The sequence below is a fragment of the Ostrea edulis genome, chromosome 1, assembly GCF_947568905.1.
Source record: "Ostrea edulis chromosome 1, xbOstEdul1.1, whole genome shotgun sequence".
In the NCBI taxonomy this organism is placed as follows: Eukaryota; Metazoa; Mollusca; class Bivalvia; order Ostreida; family Ostreidae; genus Ostrea; species Ostrea edulis.
In genome coordinates, this window is record NC_079164.1 from 27,305,113 (window position 1) to 27,321,506 (window position 16,394).

Below are 16,394 nucleotides of genomic sequence, written 5' to 3' on the forward strand. Positions count from 1 at the left end.
GTTTTGCTTTTAAAATGTTGTGGTCTATCAATGGTCATTATGTCATGCAACTATGGATCTCCATATTACATGTATCTAACCAATATAATTCATAACTGACAACATAGTTGTGGTTTACGCTGTAGATAAACAAGTATCTTGTAAACAGGCCATACTCGTGAAGCTTACTAGTCATTAGTTATGGTGACTTTATCAAATGATATGATTTTAAGGCAAAATAGAGTCGAGTATATTTGCTGATCATCTTTCTTGTTTGGTCTTTCAAGAAGCTTTCAAGATAACCCCACACTTGACTCATATCAGCTATTCACAGAACAGTATAGTATCACACACGTCTGCTATTAGTTTTCTACACAAACTTGTGCGCATTAAAGACCCAACACAAGCTTTGGGTACAAAAGAAATCTTTTTAAATAGGCTGACAGGTTAAGGGTCCTTCAAAAGACATCAGACTCCCTATTACAGACAGTATTATACGCAAATTGTTATCAGCACTAAACCGTACAATCCCCTAATATTCAAATCGTAATCTGTTTCGAGTAATATTTCTTCTGACTGTTCGGGCTTTTTAAGGTTAGGGGAAATTACCGTAAAATCAATAAGGCAAAATTTCTAATTCTTCAATGTGTAGATTTCTTTAGAGCATGCCAAGCTAGTAAATTCCGTCCAGTACAAGCGATGTTTGAATACTTGGAATTTTCCAAAGACATAATCGGTCCTCTTTTTCAGCTTTTGGGCGATTCACTTGTAACTAATTCAAAAGCAGTTTTTCATTTAATACAAGCGATGATTTGAATTCAGTGGATTAAGTCCCAAGAGGTATAATGTTAAAAACATATATCTCAAGATATGCAGCTTATCTGGGTTACTCCGAGAACCCAATACAAAATCTTAAGGTAGATGACAATCGGATGCACTACGCATTTATATTCACATTGAATCTCTTCGGATTTAATACATTTCAATTCTTAGGTGTATATATTTACTCGATCTGAATGGTTTTAAGACAATTTCATTATATGCAACTGTGACAGTTAAGATACATCTAGGTCCGCTTTCACTGAGATTGTGTAAATGCTGGTGTCACAGTTCAGAGATGTCTGCTGCTTTTAGGCTGTGTTTAATTATAATTAATTATAAAGATTTGTTAAGATGTATCTACTGGCTGCCCGAACAATGTACGTGTATATTAGTTCGTTATATATATTTCCTAGTTACCTCTGGGTGGAAGGATCCAATTAGCAATCGGGTTTTGACCTGATTAATTTGTAAAATCCCTTCTTATTTGATTGCAGGCAGTTCTACTTCAATATTTCATTATAGGGGATGCTTACTCCACCTAGGCACCTGATCCCACCTCTGGTGTGTCCAGGAATCCGTGTTTGTCCAGCTATCTATTTTGTATTGCTTATGGGATTGATGAGATTGATCACTGTTCGTAATCTTCACCTTTCATGCGTTAGGTGGTCAGATTGATAATTATACCCATGTGCCCTTCCCAAATTGCAAAGTTTGCTGTAAATATGTCGCAAGTTTGCGGCAAGCAATTCAGAATATACTTCATGATAGTCAGAAAAAGAAGTTATATGGTGCGACCATTGACCAGGCTGGCTGTTTTCAACTTGCCATTCTGAGAGTTCCAACACGCAGGCCCGGATTTGAAAATACAGTTTAACGTGACAATTGAATGAGGCAGTAGAGTTGTAGACAATACGAGATGTGATGATCAACTACTGAACAAATGGAAGGTAATAAGAAGGTGCCAGAATTTAATCATGCTTTTGATTCTATTGTGTAGACAGCAAGGAAATCTCCCGCTCATCTTAGATAGAAAAAGTTGTGTAAAACTTTAAAGTGTTCTCCCAAATAGTGTAGTGTAATGTTCGAGGGGGTCAATGTTCGTGGATAGCTAAATGTTTACTATTTCGTGTTTAACGCCATTTTGAAAATATAAATCATATTACTATAAAAGCTATTACGAAATATCACTGGTTAGTGGGAACGTAAATCATGGGTAAAACGTATCCATCAAATCCACGAACATTGAGCCCCCCGACCAATAAAGATTCTACAGTAAGTGCCTCTGAAATAGAAATGATTTCTCTTCCTGTCGATATTAACGATATCGTGTCGTTATCGGATCATGATCGTTTTTGTAATGGCTGTATGAGGACTGAAGTAGATCTGATTTTTCTTCCTGTCAATGTCGTCGATGTCGACAATATCGTGTCGATATCGAATCGCGATTGTTTTGAAATTAGTGTTAGAACTGAAATAGAAAAGATATCTCTTCCTGTCGATCTCGTCGATATCGAGTCGCTACCGGATCATGATCGTTTTTCTAATGACTGTATGAGGGTTAGAATAGGTTTAATTTTGCTTCCTGTCGATATCGACGATATCGTGTCGAGAACTAGTCACGTTCGTTTTGCTTAACTTGTGTTTACATTGTGCTGTGTAGATTAAGGCTATTAATTCAAACACATTTGAAATTTAAATTGTCGATATCGATACGGTGTCATTGTGAGACTGTCGATATTGACATCGTAGACAGATATGATGTTGTGTAAACTAAGACTATCAATTCAAACACGTTCAAAATAGAAATTGTAGATATGGATACGATATTTTTGTGAGAATGTTAATATCCACGATATCGATATCGCAGACATACATTATGCTGTATATACTAAGACTATTAATACAATACATTCCGAATAAAGATTGCCGATATCGATACGAAATCGTTGTGGGAATGTCGATATCGACGATATCGACAACGTAAGCAGGCATCACGATATCGACCCCAATCAATTTGATATTGTCGATATTAACGATATCGAAATCAGATTGGATCTTGTACATGTATGATCAAACGTTCTAACTTTCTTCATTTCTTGACTGTAATGGGAAGAAGACATTGTCCTTCGAGTAAAAAATAAGATAAAATGAATCTCCTGTGTCAAACTTTGTTTTTAAACACACAGAGAGAAACGGCAACCTCTTCTTTTATAAACTATCACGTTACCTCGGTTGAGTTTTTAAAAAAATCCCATTAACATTCCCAATTGAAATGTTTCAGAAAACAATGTGACTAGAATACACCACATATCTGGCAAACACGGCAATAGCATGAAAAAAGTGCTAGTGGATAGTATTGTGCTTACGATTATAACAAAGGGATTGGTATGTTACAAAGTACATGCAAATGGACTTATGAGCTGTAGAACAAACACATTTCACTTTCTATACTAACTTACGCTTCCCTGTGAAATGTAAATTAATGTTACATCCTAGTGGATTTCCAGCAGAGTACATGCATATTTAAGGTTTGTCAACAAGATAGAACATCGAAAAAATATATATCCTATTACAAAAACGAAGAATTAACGTCTAAAACCACAGTAAGTTCGTTAAATCCTGCACTCACATTGCTCAATAATTGGTGACAACAATCACATATCGTCTGCAGCAATTCAGTTGTCAGCTCTGTCCATTTGTCACAATACATATGTACAAATTGTGAATGATGTTTCAGTTCAGAACGCATATACTATAACTACATGTCGTAGTCTTACCAGATTCACTTTGGAAGTTAATTGAAGTGTCAATCTTTGTTTTAACTTAAACTAAACTCATATGGCAAGTTTATACATCGTCCCAGGCTTATATGCTGTAACATTCAGACTGGCGAGTTGAGACAAGCCTACCCTTTAATCATTTTATATATCCATTGTATCTGAATATCATGAAGGACGCTTTGAAAAGGAAAGGTGAAGATAACAAACAATGATTAATCTCATACCTTTTATAAACAATACAAAATATAGAGTTGGGCAAACACGGACCCTTGAATATACCAGAGGTGGGATCAGGTGTCTAGGAGGAGTAAGCATCCCCTGTCGACTGGTCACACCCGCCGTGATCTCTACATCTTGATCGGGTAAGTGGAGTTTTACATATTCAAAATCAATGTGCCATGAACGGCCTAACAATCGGTATGAAACACGTCAGACAGCTTATCCCACCTCTGGTGTGTCCAGGGGTCCATGTTTGCCCAACTGTCTATTTTTGTATTGCTTATAGGAGTTATGAGATTGATCACTGTTCGGTATCTTCACCTTACAGCATTTGACCCAGCTATAGTTTGCATTGTCAAACTAGATCGTTATAACGACCATAAAATTGTCTAAATGCTGATTGTAAATGAGACTGTTAAAACCCTTCATCATCAACTTGTTTGTTAGTAGCCTGCATCGATTTGAAAACTGACCATACGCAGAACAAGTTCTTGCGTATCGAATCAATTGAAATATATAAACACCATATGTATACAATTTAAGCTTTCAAAAATTATCTACTCCCAGTTTTGTGGCCCTTTTCACACAAACAATCCTACGATTAAGAAGAAAATTTTAAAACACTGCCATTCTTTTACAATTCTCCACTCATATTCCCGAATGAGCAAAACGTAAGTATATACATAGGTGAACAACTGGTATTCTTACTCAAGATTTTGTTCCACTCAGTTGAGTAGAAGAGAGAGACACAATTTTTATCTTAGTCGTAATCCCATTCAATATTTCAATAATTATCTATTTTCCAGTTCTATCTTTTTAAGAGAATTTCTTAAATTGCTTTCTTTTTATAATTGTTTTATTTGTTCTCGATAAATCGCGCTTACATTCTGATGAAAGGTGAATATAACGAACAGTGACCAATCTCCTAAAATCTATAAGCAATGCAAAATAGAGAGTCGGGCAAAGACTGGTGTATCTATTCAATTCTAAATATGAGAGAAAAAGTGGTATGCTGCTGGAACACTGTGCTAGATGTCACAGAATGGAACACTATGTGCTGCTAGCTGATTTAGTTAACAGTCCTGACACACATATCTGATTTACACAAACAAACAACCCATTTGCTGCAAACTTACAATCTCTGTCCAGAGTTATCGTTCCCGCTACGCTCCACTAATACCTCTGTCAACGTCTAAAAAGTATATTAAATTGTACTAAAACTAACTTAGCATATCAAACTGTAATGATAATATCTAAGCAAATCAAACACTTGTCTGAATTTTTCACAAGCTTAAGATGGTAAATATGAGACACCTGAGCGAATTAACAGGTTTATAAAAATATTCATTCATTCAATAATACATGTACTTGAATAATCATACAATTCGTTGTTTTTGTGAACCTACATTAAGATTTAAAGCTTAAAACTTAAACTTGTAAAATTATAATATATGATGCAATAGGTAAAAGTAAGTTTGGCCAAGAATCTTGCCATTTAGACGATGACAGATGTGTTGTAGAATAGCGTAATACGCCCTTTGGTGAGATATTGGCAAACTCGATCTGCATTGTGGTAAGTATATATTGAGAAGTAAACGGGGATATATCATTATAAAACAAAGATTGCGGTAATAATTGCAGACTCCATGATGCCACCACACAGGAATACACATTGAACTACATCCACAAGAGAGTACACAAGACCAACATCCCAACAAACACTGTCAGGTCTTAATAATGGTTCACTACCGATATACAGAGTTAATGCCCCTGATTTAATTCATGCTACGTGGCGTTGTGCTTGGTAGTTCCGGTGTCTCTTTGAACATTTGAAAATTCAGAAAACGATTGAGCGGATTGTTTAACATACAATTCCATCATTAGAAACAGCATTGCCTTGGCATTTTGCGGAAATGAAGTGCACTGAAGGTAAGACATTCATTGATGGAAAGACTGTTTTAACCATGTTAGTTATTTTATACCGGCGAGATACAGATCAAGTTTTTATCGAAGTTATAACGTTGGTATAGATTGGCTTAAAAACGTGCATAATGACTTACTCAATGTTCAATATTTTACATTCAAAGAGAGAAAAGGTAGTTAGATATTATACAGATCTGAATGTTCAAATGCATAACCAATGAAACAAAACAGGTTCCTACACGTAGGTGGTCTTTCAGAGGAAATTCGGATACAACGAATACTTGTCGATTTTATTAACTTGTTAATTTCAACATAAATATGGAGGCAATTATGTGAACTAATTTATCATAATAGCCACATTTTATATGTATTTTTTCCCAATCTAATCGGATTATAGCAATTGGTTGATGAATATACTAACTACATTGTACTAGAAGAAAAACTCGCTGGTTTAATTATTATCTAGCAAGAGCAGGGTATGAACTCGTTAGGATAAGCGAGTTCTGCCCAATTTCTCCTCTTTTCATTCTTGTTCCCTCACTTTGTATTGTCTACAGTGGGATGGTCGGGCAAGTATAACTGGCAGCGTCCAAGTATGGGTCATGTTCAATTTTTTGTTGTTGACAATGTCATTGCTCATTTAATGCTATCTTGGGTTCTAAAAACGACTTGTTGTAAAATACTGACTCTGAAGCATCGTTTCATAAGAGATTTGTCTGGGTCTGGAGATTTGGAAGTGAATTTCAAAATATTTTATTCTATCTGTCATTCCCTTCATACTTCCCTGGTTCTGTGGTGTTCAATAAAGTTGATATAACAAATAGCAGTATATAGCTAGTCCAATGTATCACACCACTGTCACATGTTGACTGAAAAATCAAAATTCCAAATTGACAGTTATGCTTTACATCTTAATGGTAACACATCTGTCAGCAGGAATTTTCTATTATTTATCAACAGAAATAATTTTGGAAAGTGAACTTGTAATGTATGGGTAAGGGGTGTTACAACTATTATGGAGAAGAGAAATGGCAAAATATTAACAAATGAAATACCCATAGGTATAGATATTATTTAAAGAGGTATACTACACCAGAGAAATATGATATGGATGAAAAGTGGAGAATATGTACAACAATTTACTGTATTTGGTCACAAAATGCAGTTTAAGTAGAAAGCAATCTGAAAATAATAGATAAAACCCCTGCTGGACTCGAAAACACGATCTACAGTTTAGCAGTCAACGTGCTGAGCTACTCAGCTAGGCGATGATTTTAGAAATGAATAGACAAATATTGCTAATATTTATATCTTCATCCACGTTTTAAAAGGAAGTTGGCCATTATGACGATTTAGAGTACTTCCTTAAGATAGCACAGTAATGGAGTTAAACAGGAATATCATCTGGAGTCAGTCTGGTCCCAGTATATGTAAATTGAATAATAAAATGTTGCAAAGGAACAATTTTCTTAATCCTTTAGAAACTCTCTCTCTCTCTCTCTCTCTCTCTCTCTCTCTCTCTCTCTCAAAAGAAATAGAGGAAAAGGCATACAGAATTTCAATTTTTTGTGTATTTTTCTTTTTCAATTACTTTTAATACTTTAAACCGGGCACGGATGTTTTTAAATTAAATCTTATAGATATAATTTCCTGTATTTGACATTGAACTCAACGAATATCCGTTCTGTACCTATACATCTACATATTGTACTTTCATGTCTGATTTAGTGTCACGCTATAACCTTTGAGTCCGTTCGATTTCCTGGAGCCCAACTGTTCCTTGTTCACGATCGACTTTCTGAAATATTTTTGTGGTTCACACGATTTCTGTTGTCGTTTTGGGGTGGTTATCTTTGTGTGAGATCTATTTACTCGTCAATTGGTTGTGTAATTTTGTATTTTGAAATTATTGAATCACTTTATTCTTACTATCATTTGTCTTTGTCGGCACTGTTCATCATTCCCAATCCACAATGGTACGAATTACCACCTAACATTTCAACATAATTGCTCTAATGACCTTCCAATCATCATCACGATACCACAGTTTTATTATTTTTCTCTCTAATTTTATGTACAATTCAGTACTTTCGCCTCTCTCTCTCTCTCTCTCTCTCTCTCTCTCTCCCTCTCTCTCTCTCTCTCTCTCTCTCTCTCCCTCTCTCTCCCTCTCTCTCTCTCTCTCTCTCTCTCTCTCTCTCTCTCTCTCTAAATGTACATTGTATTTATTTTTATCAGATACGCTGGTGACGAATTAGCATTCTAGCACACTTTTAGTCAGAAATAGTTCATTTATCAATTTTGTCTATTTGTGCAACATTATTGTTAACGATGTAGATATTTGTCTTTATTTTTCCTTTTTCCTTTTTTTGGTCGCACTTTAGTGGTATGGTTAGGTTGGATGGGTGGTTGTAATTTTTAACGTCCTGCTCTAGAATCTTTCAATCATATGGATATGTCACCATCGCCGGTGAGGGCTGCAAAATTTAGGCCTATGCTCAACATTCCTTACGGCCTTTGAACAGTGTCGTTGCAATCCTCTCTCTCTCTCTCTCTCTCTCTCTCTCTCTCTCTCTCTCTCTCTCTCTCTTTATCTCTCAAAAGAAATAGAGGAAAAGGCATACAGAATTTCAATTTTGTGTGTATTTTTCTTTTTTAGATTCTTTTAATAGTTTAAATCGGATATATATAGAATTTCCTGCATTTGACATTGAACTCAACAAATATCCGTTCTGTATTTATGCATCTAATTACCCATGTCTGATTTAGTGTTACGCTGTAACCTTTGAGTCCCCTCGCTTTCCTGGAACCCAGCTGTTCCCTGTTCACGATTTTCTGAAATATTTTTGTGGATCACACGATTCCTGTTGTTATTTATTAATGCGTACTTGTCATGTTTCTCTCTCCGAATCAACATTTCAGCCATCTTCTCTAAGTAATCAATTCGTTGATTCTGTAAATGCACCGTTTTTCTTAGAGAAGTGAGCCTTTTCTCATCAACGACCATATGAATCTCCAAATACAAGGCGATGTAAAAATTCATCGTTTTTAATAGTATGGAGTCTTTTTAACATATTCACTCTACATATTCCCGTTTATCGGACAAGGGATCTTTTTATGCTCCTTTAAGTTAATTTCGTACGATATAGTCACATTAAGTAGCAAACTAATGCTAATAAACTCAATTATTGCTTCATATAAAATCATTTCTGTCATGTGCACTATTGATGTGTATTGCGAAGTGTTTCAAACATTGTTGCTTTTTGTAAGCATCTACAGAAATGTTCTATTTCTTGGAGACTTTGGCATTGCCATTTTTTAAATAAAAGCATTAACACCAGTTTTGGGTCATTTCGTTGAGTATTTCCCCATTCTTTGTTACAAGACAAACCTTTCTCATACATAAAGTAATGTACTGAATAGGTATTTTGAGGTACAAAATCATGTAGAAGTACCATGCCAGTTTTACGTTAGCGCAATTAACACCCAGTCACGCATTTCGACACAACCATCACCACTAAAAGAAAGCTTGAATATCGAAAACAGGCGCGGATACAGGCGGGGTGGGGGTAGGGGTGGTGGTAACCCTCCCCTCGAGATTGGCAAATATACAAATATTTGTCTACTTTTATGCACTAATATACTGTGTTAGACCCTAATATACACCTGTAGATTGGACCCTTGAAAATACAATGTAATTGCATATCGTAGAATCTCCAACCTGGGGAAAAATTCTTGATCCGCGCATGCAATCAATATCAATCTAGACGTTCAATGCATTGGAAGATTTATGGCATCATAAAATTGCACATTTTTTTCACAATATCATTATATCGTGATGAATACGAAATCATTAAACCCGGATTAAATCACTAGAACATTGGAATACAATTTATTTGGCTTGAAGTGTTTATATTTCATATATATTGGTCCTTAAAACAGTTCTTATTGGTCCTTAAACAATTCTTATTGGTTCTTAAAACAGTTCTTACGTGTGAAACATTCAATATTTCCGCAATGAGCATGTGAATATGGTGTATGTTGTTGAATTGATTTTATTTTACATTTTCCTAGACTTGAAAGGTAATATATATTTTCATGATTTCTTTTCTTCATAACCATATAGAAAAATACACAGTTAAAGATAATCACGTCTTAACTGTTTCGTAACCGCAATATGAATGTTTTGTAATCAAAGAACAGACCAATAAATAACATTAATTTGTGGTGTTTATATTCCACGTAGGCATTCGATACTGAAATCAGTTGTTACACATTGATATTCTATACTGAAATCATTTGTCACACATATATTGATATTCCAACTTCCCCTCACCTTTCAAGCTGTCAGTAATTGTTCATTTCTTTGGCCGTTACGTCTATTCCGGTTTTAATTTGCGCGATAATAGTTACCGAGGAGAGAAATTAGATTAACTCTATATTAATCAATCATCAAAACAATGAAGATTCGTGTTACAATCATAATTGGTTTTGTCCTCTTTAAATACCATTGTTTGAATATCACGATATATTGAACAATATCTTAAATATATTTCACAACGGTAAGAGAATGCATCCAAATATTGAGTTAATGTTGTTCCAATTCATATTAAATCATGATGAAACATGCATTTCATTTAACAATATTCTGAACTTCTGTAAAATGCAACATGCTTTTATTTTCTCCTTTTACACAAATGTTAATTATTTTCAAGAATGTGATGTCATGTTTATCATTTGGCAGTGAAATGTATGCTGATTTCGTCTCCGTGTATGGAAACACAATACTGGGACAATTACAGACTCCAATGTTTCCAGAACCACAGTATATATATCACACACCACATCGGTAAAGATGTCGTCCAGCAATGGACTCCGCCAGAAAATACATCGGGATGTCAGGAAATGATTTCAAATTCTTGTAGTTTTTCATTACCACTCAAAGAAATGATAAGAAACTATTCATCACCATTTGCATCTGCAGTAAACAAATGTAATAACAAAAGAGAGTGTACATTACCTGCAGATTATTTTGGAAAAATTGATTCCGATCTTCGAAGTTTATGCAAGAACAGTCTTAACATCTCGTTTCGTCAGAGTATTGAATATGAATGCATACCAGGTGTGTACATGTACACATATTTCTGAACCTATTCAATATCTGGCTAGTTTATTTATAATGTTTCAGACGAATTCGTGAATATTTTATTTTTTGTTCTTCGTAGATGCACATGTAGTGAGGAACTGTTCCGGAGTAAAGGACAATAGATCAAAACATATTTACCTACAGCTCTTTGACGGATTTAGTGACCAACCTTGTCATGTTTACGCCGATTTATCAAAAGTTAAAATTTTACAAACCTACCAGACAGAGTTACGCATTTCATCGAATGGAATTCTTATCTATGGTATGAAATGTCAGCGAAGATTTTTGTTTACTTTTACATTATCTATGCATTGACATGGGACCAAGATATATTCATTTCAAAGATACAGAATTATTTGAAGGCCATCCAACCATAGAATCTATAGTCGTTTAGGATCTGTTGACCTTCACATCCAGTAGTACCAATAGACCCACTGGCTGTATCGATCATCTGAGTATCATGTAATGTACATGTCAGGCACATATCATTGTTTATCAAAGTGAGGGTGGAGGTGTCTTATCCTCAAGTGTTGTGTGCAATTGTGTGGTGCAAATGATTGAGAACTAAATGTCCGTATGTTAGTAAAGAAGCACAGGCAATCCTAGTATTGCTAATATTTCTGATGTAATAAGCAGTGTATTACTTCATAGTTTAAACCAAGATCCTCTTATTTGTATAGATCAACAGTCAGTACATCATCAAATAGTATCAAGAAAACAAGTTAAAACAAGTGATCTTGACCTTATTCAAATGACCTTGGTTCAAGGTTAATACACATTTTCCGGTTAGCAATCTTCGTGTATACACAAGGTAGATATTCAGGAGTAAATCTATTGGGTTAACTGCTGTCTGACGTGTTTCATTCCGATTCTTACAATGAAGGCCGTTCTTGGCACACTGATTTTGACAACGAATAACTCCGTTTACCTGATCAAGATATAGGGCTCACGGCAGGTGTGACCGGTCGACAGGTGATGCTTACTCCTCCTATGCACCTGATCCCACCTCTAGTGTGTCCAGGGGTCCGTGTTTGCCCAACTCTCTATCTTGTCTTGCTTATAGGAGTCATGAGATTGATCTCTACTCGTTACCTTCACATTTCATGTTTACTATGAGCTATAGAACCCCACCCTTGGACCAGAACTATAAACCCGGGGTTTATGAATTTCATAATTTGGGCTTCATGTTCATCATAACTATGCACCCAGTGTGTATTTTAGATGTTCAGAGTAATAACCATTTAATACATTTTCACAATGTGGTTTCCTCAGCATTAGAGATCAATACATATTTGAATAACTATATATATAATACATGCAGCAGGTTCCTGGAACCCTTGGCCCATAAGACATGAATTCCACAGTTTTGATAAAGCCGGGTGTGCATTATACCATGGGCATAATTTATTACTTAATATTTACATTCACTGAATATTTTCTCTTATATTTCTTTTGGAATCAATCCCGTGGGGATCCGGGCTAAAATGGGTCTTCAGTAACCCTTGCTTGTCGTAAGAGATGACTAAATGAGGCGGTCCTTTGGATGAAATTGCAAAAGCCGAGGTCCCGTATCATATCAGGTGTGGCACGATAAAGATTCCTCCCTGCCCAATAGCCATAAACGCTGAGCATAGACCTAAATTTTGCAGCTTTGCATCGGCAATAGTAACGTCTCCATCCGAGTGAAATATTGGTACGTTAAACAATACACAAACAATCAATCTTTTAGAATTGGCATTGCTTTCATCTGCGGCTAATAATACACGTTTTTTGAAAACTAGTTCGATCCAGTTTTTAGTACCGCCTGTCTGCGTTATCATTACCAAATATGGAACATCATCAAGATCAAACGGTGAATTGGTTGTTTCGTTTAACGTAACGAATGAGTCAATCATAGATTATTTTAATACGTATTTCTAGTCTTTTTGTATGCTTCGAAAATACATAAAACTATAGATATGAAGGTAGCAATCATTGCAGAAAAAATTCATGATTTCTTTCCCTGCAATGCTTGCTACTTTCATTACCCGATGAAACAACAAAGAAAACATTTTATTGTCTAAATATTGAGATATACAATGTTTTTACCTTTTGAAATTTTACCGACTGAAATGATAGCCATTTCCTCATGAATGCGGACTATATAGCACGTCTATTTTAACGGCTGAGAATTCAGATGAAGTTAAAAAATAAATAGTAAAATGAATTTCAATTTTGAAAAATACTTCAGGATATGAACTCCAACGCTTCATGCCAGCATATGCATTTTCAACATATGATACATATGGCATATACATGTAGCTCCATCTTGAAGCTTAAATCCTTGATCCAGGGATATTGATAGAAGCATTCATGCTCAATAAATGCCTAGTTTAAATATACAGTATATTTTCACCGTATGATCCAATGCTGGTCTCAGATTACATAATTTTGTCAGAGACCTAATAGCTCATATTTTAGCAGTTACATGTATGTATTTTTACCATCTGATCCATGAATTTCACTTTTCTAGTAGAGGTTTCAGTCCTACCCTGGGATTCCATAAGGTCAGGGACCACAAAATTCACAATCTTTGTTCCCCTTCCTACATTTATGCCCCACAACAAAATTAATTTTGAAAAGTAAGTAAAGGCACCTTGAAAAGTTAATGACGGACGACGCAAGATGACGGATGGACACGTTAAGAAATAGGTCATTTGAAATCTCAGGATACCAGTAAAACTTGTCGCTACTTTTGCTATTTAATCTAAAGTCATTTTACAGAACACCTAGCGTCCAATGCTGGCCTATATGGTGTAGACATTCCTCTGTTCACAAACCACCTGATAATTGATATGCGGGAAAGAAGTACAAATACCTATATAATGATGAAATTAGAAGGTATGGTGCATTTAAAAAGAAATGGAGCTCTGAAATATATGGTATAGTTTCACTCTGTTTTACATGAAATTTTTGTTTCATTGAATATTTGTAATCAGAATTATACCCAACATCACTTCCTTCTATGTAGAAAAGTATAACCACCATTTCCATTATCTTTTCATACTAGTCAGGAAATCGTCAAAAATCGTCTTTGAAGTCGGAGGATCTCACGGTAGCATCAAAATTGTGGAAAGTAAGTGAATTACTACAATATTTGATAAATGACATTTTTGTTTTGTTCCCTTGTATCTGTCAGTTCTTCGATGGGCTAACAGTATGAGGCATAAATGCCATTGCAGTTAAATATTCTAACGCCTTAGTATAAAGCAGATAAAAGGCGAAGATAACGAACGGTGATCAATCTCATAACTTCCACAAGCAATACAAAATAGAGAGTTGGGTAATCAATCATCTTTAAACAGCTTGATTATATGTCATGCGGTTCGTTTCTTTCAGAGGAGACCCACACCAGTGCCATGATATGGATTCCCACCATATTCACCGTGATGCTTATTCTCCTCGTATCATTTTCAATCTGTCAACAAAGGTACATAAAGGAAAAATACCTATTAACTTTTAATACATCAAATAAAATATCAGACGGTTGATATTCAGATTCTTTTTAAATTAGGCTTATATATATATATATATATATATATATATATATATATATATATATATATATTTCAGAATGCAGCACTCGAGGTCGGCAGTAATCGACATGGCTGATACTGGTGGTAAACTCGTATTCCGACTGGAGACCAAAAGAAAGGGCAATGGTATCAAGATAGAGCTGCATAAAGCGGAGTGTTTGTGTGAACCGCCTCAGTCGCGCAGCACAAGAGAAATCTCTTATCCTCTGTACATACCCTCCAAACATGTCAGCACAGTAAATAACACAATGAACAGTGAACAGGACCTCTCAGATGCAGAATCAGAAACTTACATAGATATGTTATCAAGAAACTAGTAAAGAACACTGGATTTGACAAACGACAGCGATGTGATTTACAAAGATAGACTCACGGCGCATGAATTCATATTCCGCCTGCGAGCAGGTCGTAATATAAGTACAGACGATGTATCCGATGATATTCGATTTTATTTATAGTACATATAAAAATTTTATTCCTTGCCAAAAATATGAGAAACCCAAATTCTACCTGAAATTTTATCCCTTGATAATCTACGGTAGTAGTTAACGTTAGATAGAAATTCATTTGGTCAAAATCCAAGAACGTGTCCTTGAAACAAAAATCCTGCTGCACCTCTCGAAACAGACGCCGTGTTTAGCAAACTGTAATAAGAGTGTTCTTAAAAAAGATTTCTGATTTGCATCATAACATGTATTTTCGAAATGAAGAACGTTTTTAAGTGTGCATGACGTTATGAACTTCCAGTTGCTCTGCTGGCATATGTTCTATGATGAGCATATGCGAAAAATACCCGGATTTGACTTTGGACTAGTTTTATACTTGTACTATCTCAATAAAAGCTGGGTATATTGAAGTTACCCTGGTCCGTCCGCCTGTCACACTTTCTTTTTCCGCAAACTTTTTTTGAATATGAAAAATATTTTTTTTATTTGTTCTCAATAAATTGCGATTACATTCTGATATACTTGTTCGATTCTAAATATTAAAGGAAGAGTTGTTGTGTATTGCTGGCACATAGTGAAACACTATGTGCTACCTTAGTAAACAACTCTGACATATATGTATTTGTTTGACACAAACAAACGGCACATTGCATCAAAATCTGCATTTTGATAAGTATATGTATAAATTGTCATACAGTAAAAGGTCATATCTCCTTAGAAAACAAAGATTGTGGTGAGTATTGCAAACTTCATTATGCCACTACGCAAGAATACACGTAAAAGGAAATCTACAAGACAGACAAACATTACCGGCTCTTAGTAATTAGTGTTATGGGTCAGAACACACCATTGGTATAGCGCAGCAGAATTTACTAACGAAAGGGAACTAAACAATTAATAAGATTTCTTTACAATTAATAATTGAAAGATAATTATAATTGTAAGAATAGCAAAATACTAACTACGGTAGTTGAATGATAAATCCAAACATAACCTACACACACAAAAATATTAATCCCAAATCGTAATTCCCAGTGAAATTAAATCCAACAGCATATAAAGGTGTCTAACCAGAGCCTTTTTATCATAAGAATTTCAGTATATTTATAATGGGAATGGATTTTCAGTACGATCTTGAAAGACAATGATGCAACCAATACGTAATCTTTCTACTAAAAATAACATATCCAGAACAATCTCGGTCACAGATGTCAATGACAAGTAAACATAACTTTCTAGAACCATCCAAGTCAATTGAGTGCAAATAGTATTATACGTGTACACAACATTAGACTCAGCAATACCAGATATTTCGTTGTCCACAGAACGAGTAGAACAAATCTTAGAATATCAATTATAACCTCTATGTTTCTATGTCTCAAAACATCAATTCTTTGACCCTAAACACATTTGTAAACACCTTTTTGAAACTAGGGATCAATGATGACTTGGTTTACGTTGCAAAAATTATACAGAACCAATATATTGCAGCATCTCTGAGAAT

General features: G+C 35.1%; 1 protein-coding gene across 2 annotated transcripts; it reads left to right on the forward strand.

Annotated features, from left to right (window-relative positions):
* Nucleotides 1-5,530: 5,530 nt before the first annotated feature.
* LOC130052443 (uncharacterized) lies at nucleotides 5,531-15,407 on the forward strand. Of its 2 annotated transcripts, none has more exons than XM_056157542.1 (7): nucleotides 5,531-5,729; nucleotides 10,468-10,845; nucleotides 10,949-11,131; nucleotides 13,633-13,749; nucleotides 13,919-13,984; nucleotides 14,248-14,338; nucleotides 14,482-15,407. In XM_056157542.1, the coding sequence occupies exons 1-7, from the start codon at nucleotides 5,714-5,716 to the stop codon at nucleotides 14,759-14,761; spliced, it is 1,131 nt and encodes a 376-aa protein (XP_056013517.1). In that variant the 5' UTR covers nucleotides 5,531-5,713; the 3' UTR covers nucleotides 14,762-15,407. The 2 variants fall into 2 exon arrangements, with proteins under 2 accessions (XP_056013517.1, XP_056013507.1); XM_056157532.1 differs by lacking the exon at nucleotides 5,531-5,729 and adding an exon at nucleotides 9,732-9,806.
* Nucleotides 15,408-16,394: the final 987 nt, after the last annotated feature.

Excerpts from the sequence above, each read along its gene's own strand:
- LOC130052443 (XM_056157532.1), top strand. The coding sequence starts at position 9,755 with ATGGTGTATGTTGTTGAATTGATTTTATTTTACATTTTCCTAGACTTG. Across the intron at positions 9,807-10,467 it reads CATTTTCCTAGACTTGAAAG|TGAAATGTATGCTGATTTCG; the intron begins GTAATATATATT and ends ATCATTTGGCAG. Across the intron at positions 14,339-14,481 it reads TTTTCAATCTGTCAACAAAG|AATGCAGCACTCGAGGTCGG; the intron begins GTACATAAAGGA and ends TATATATTTCAG.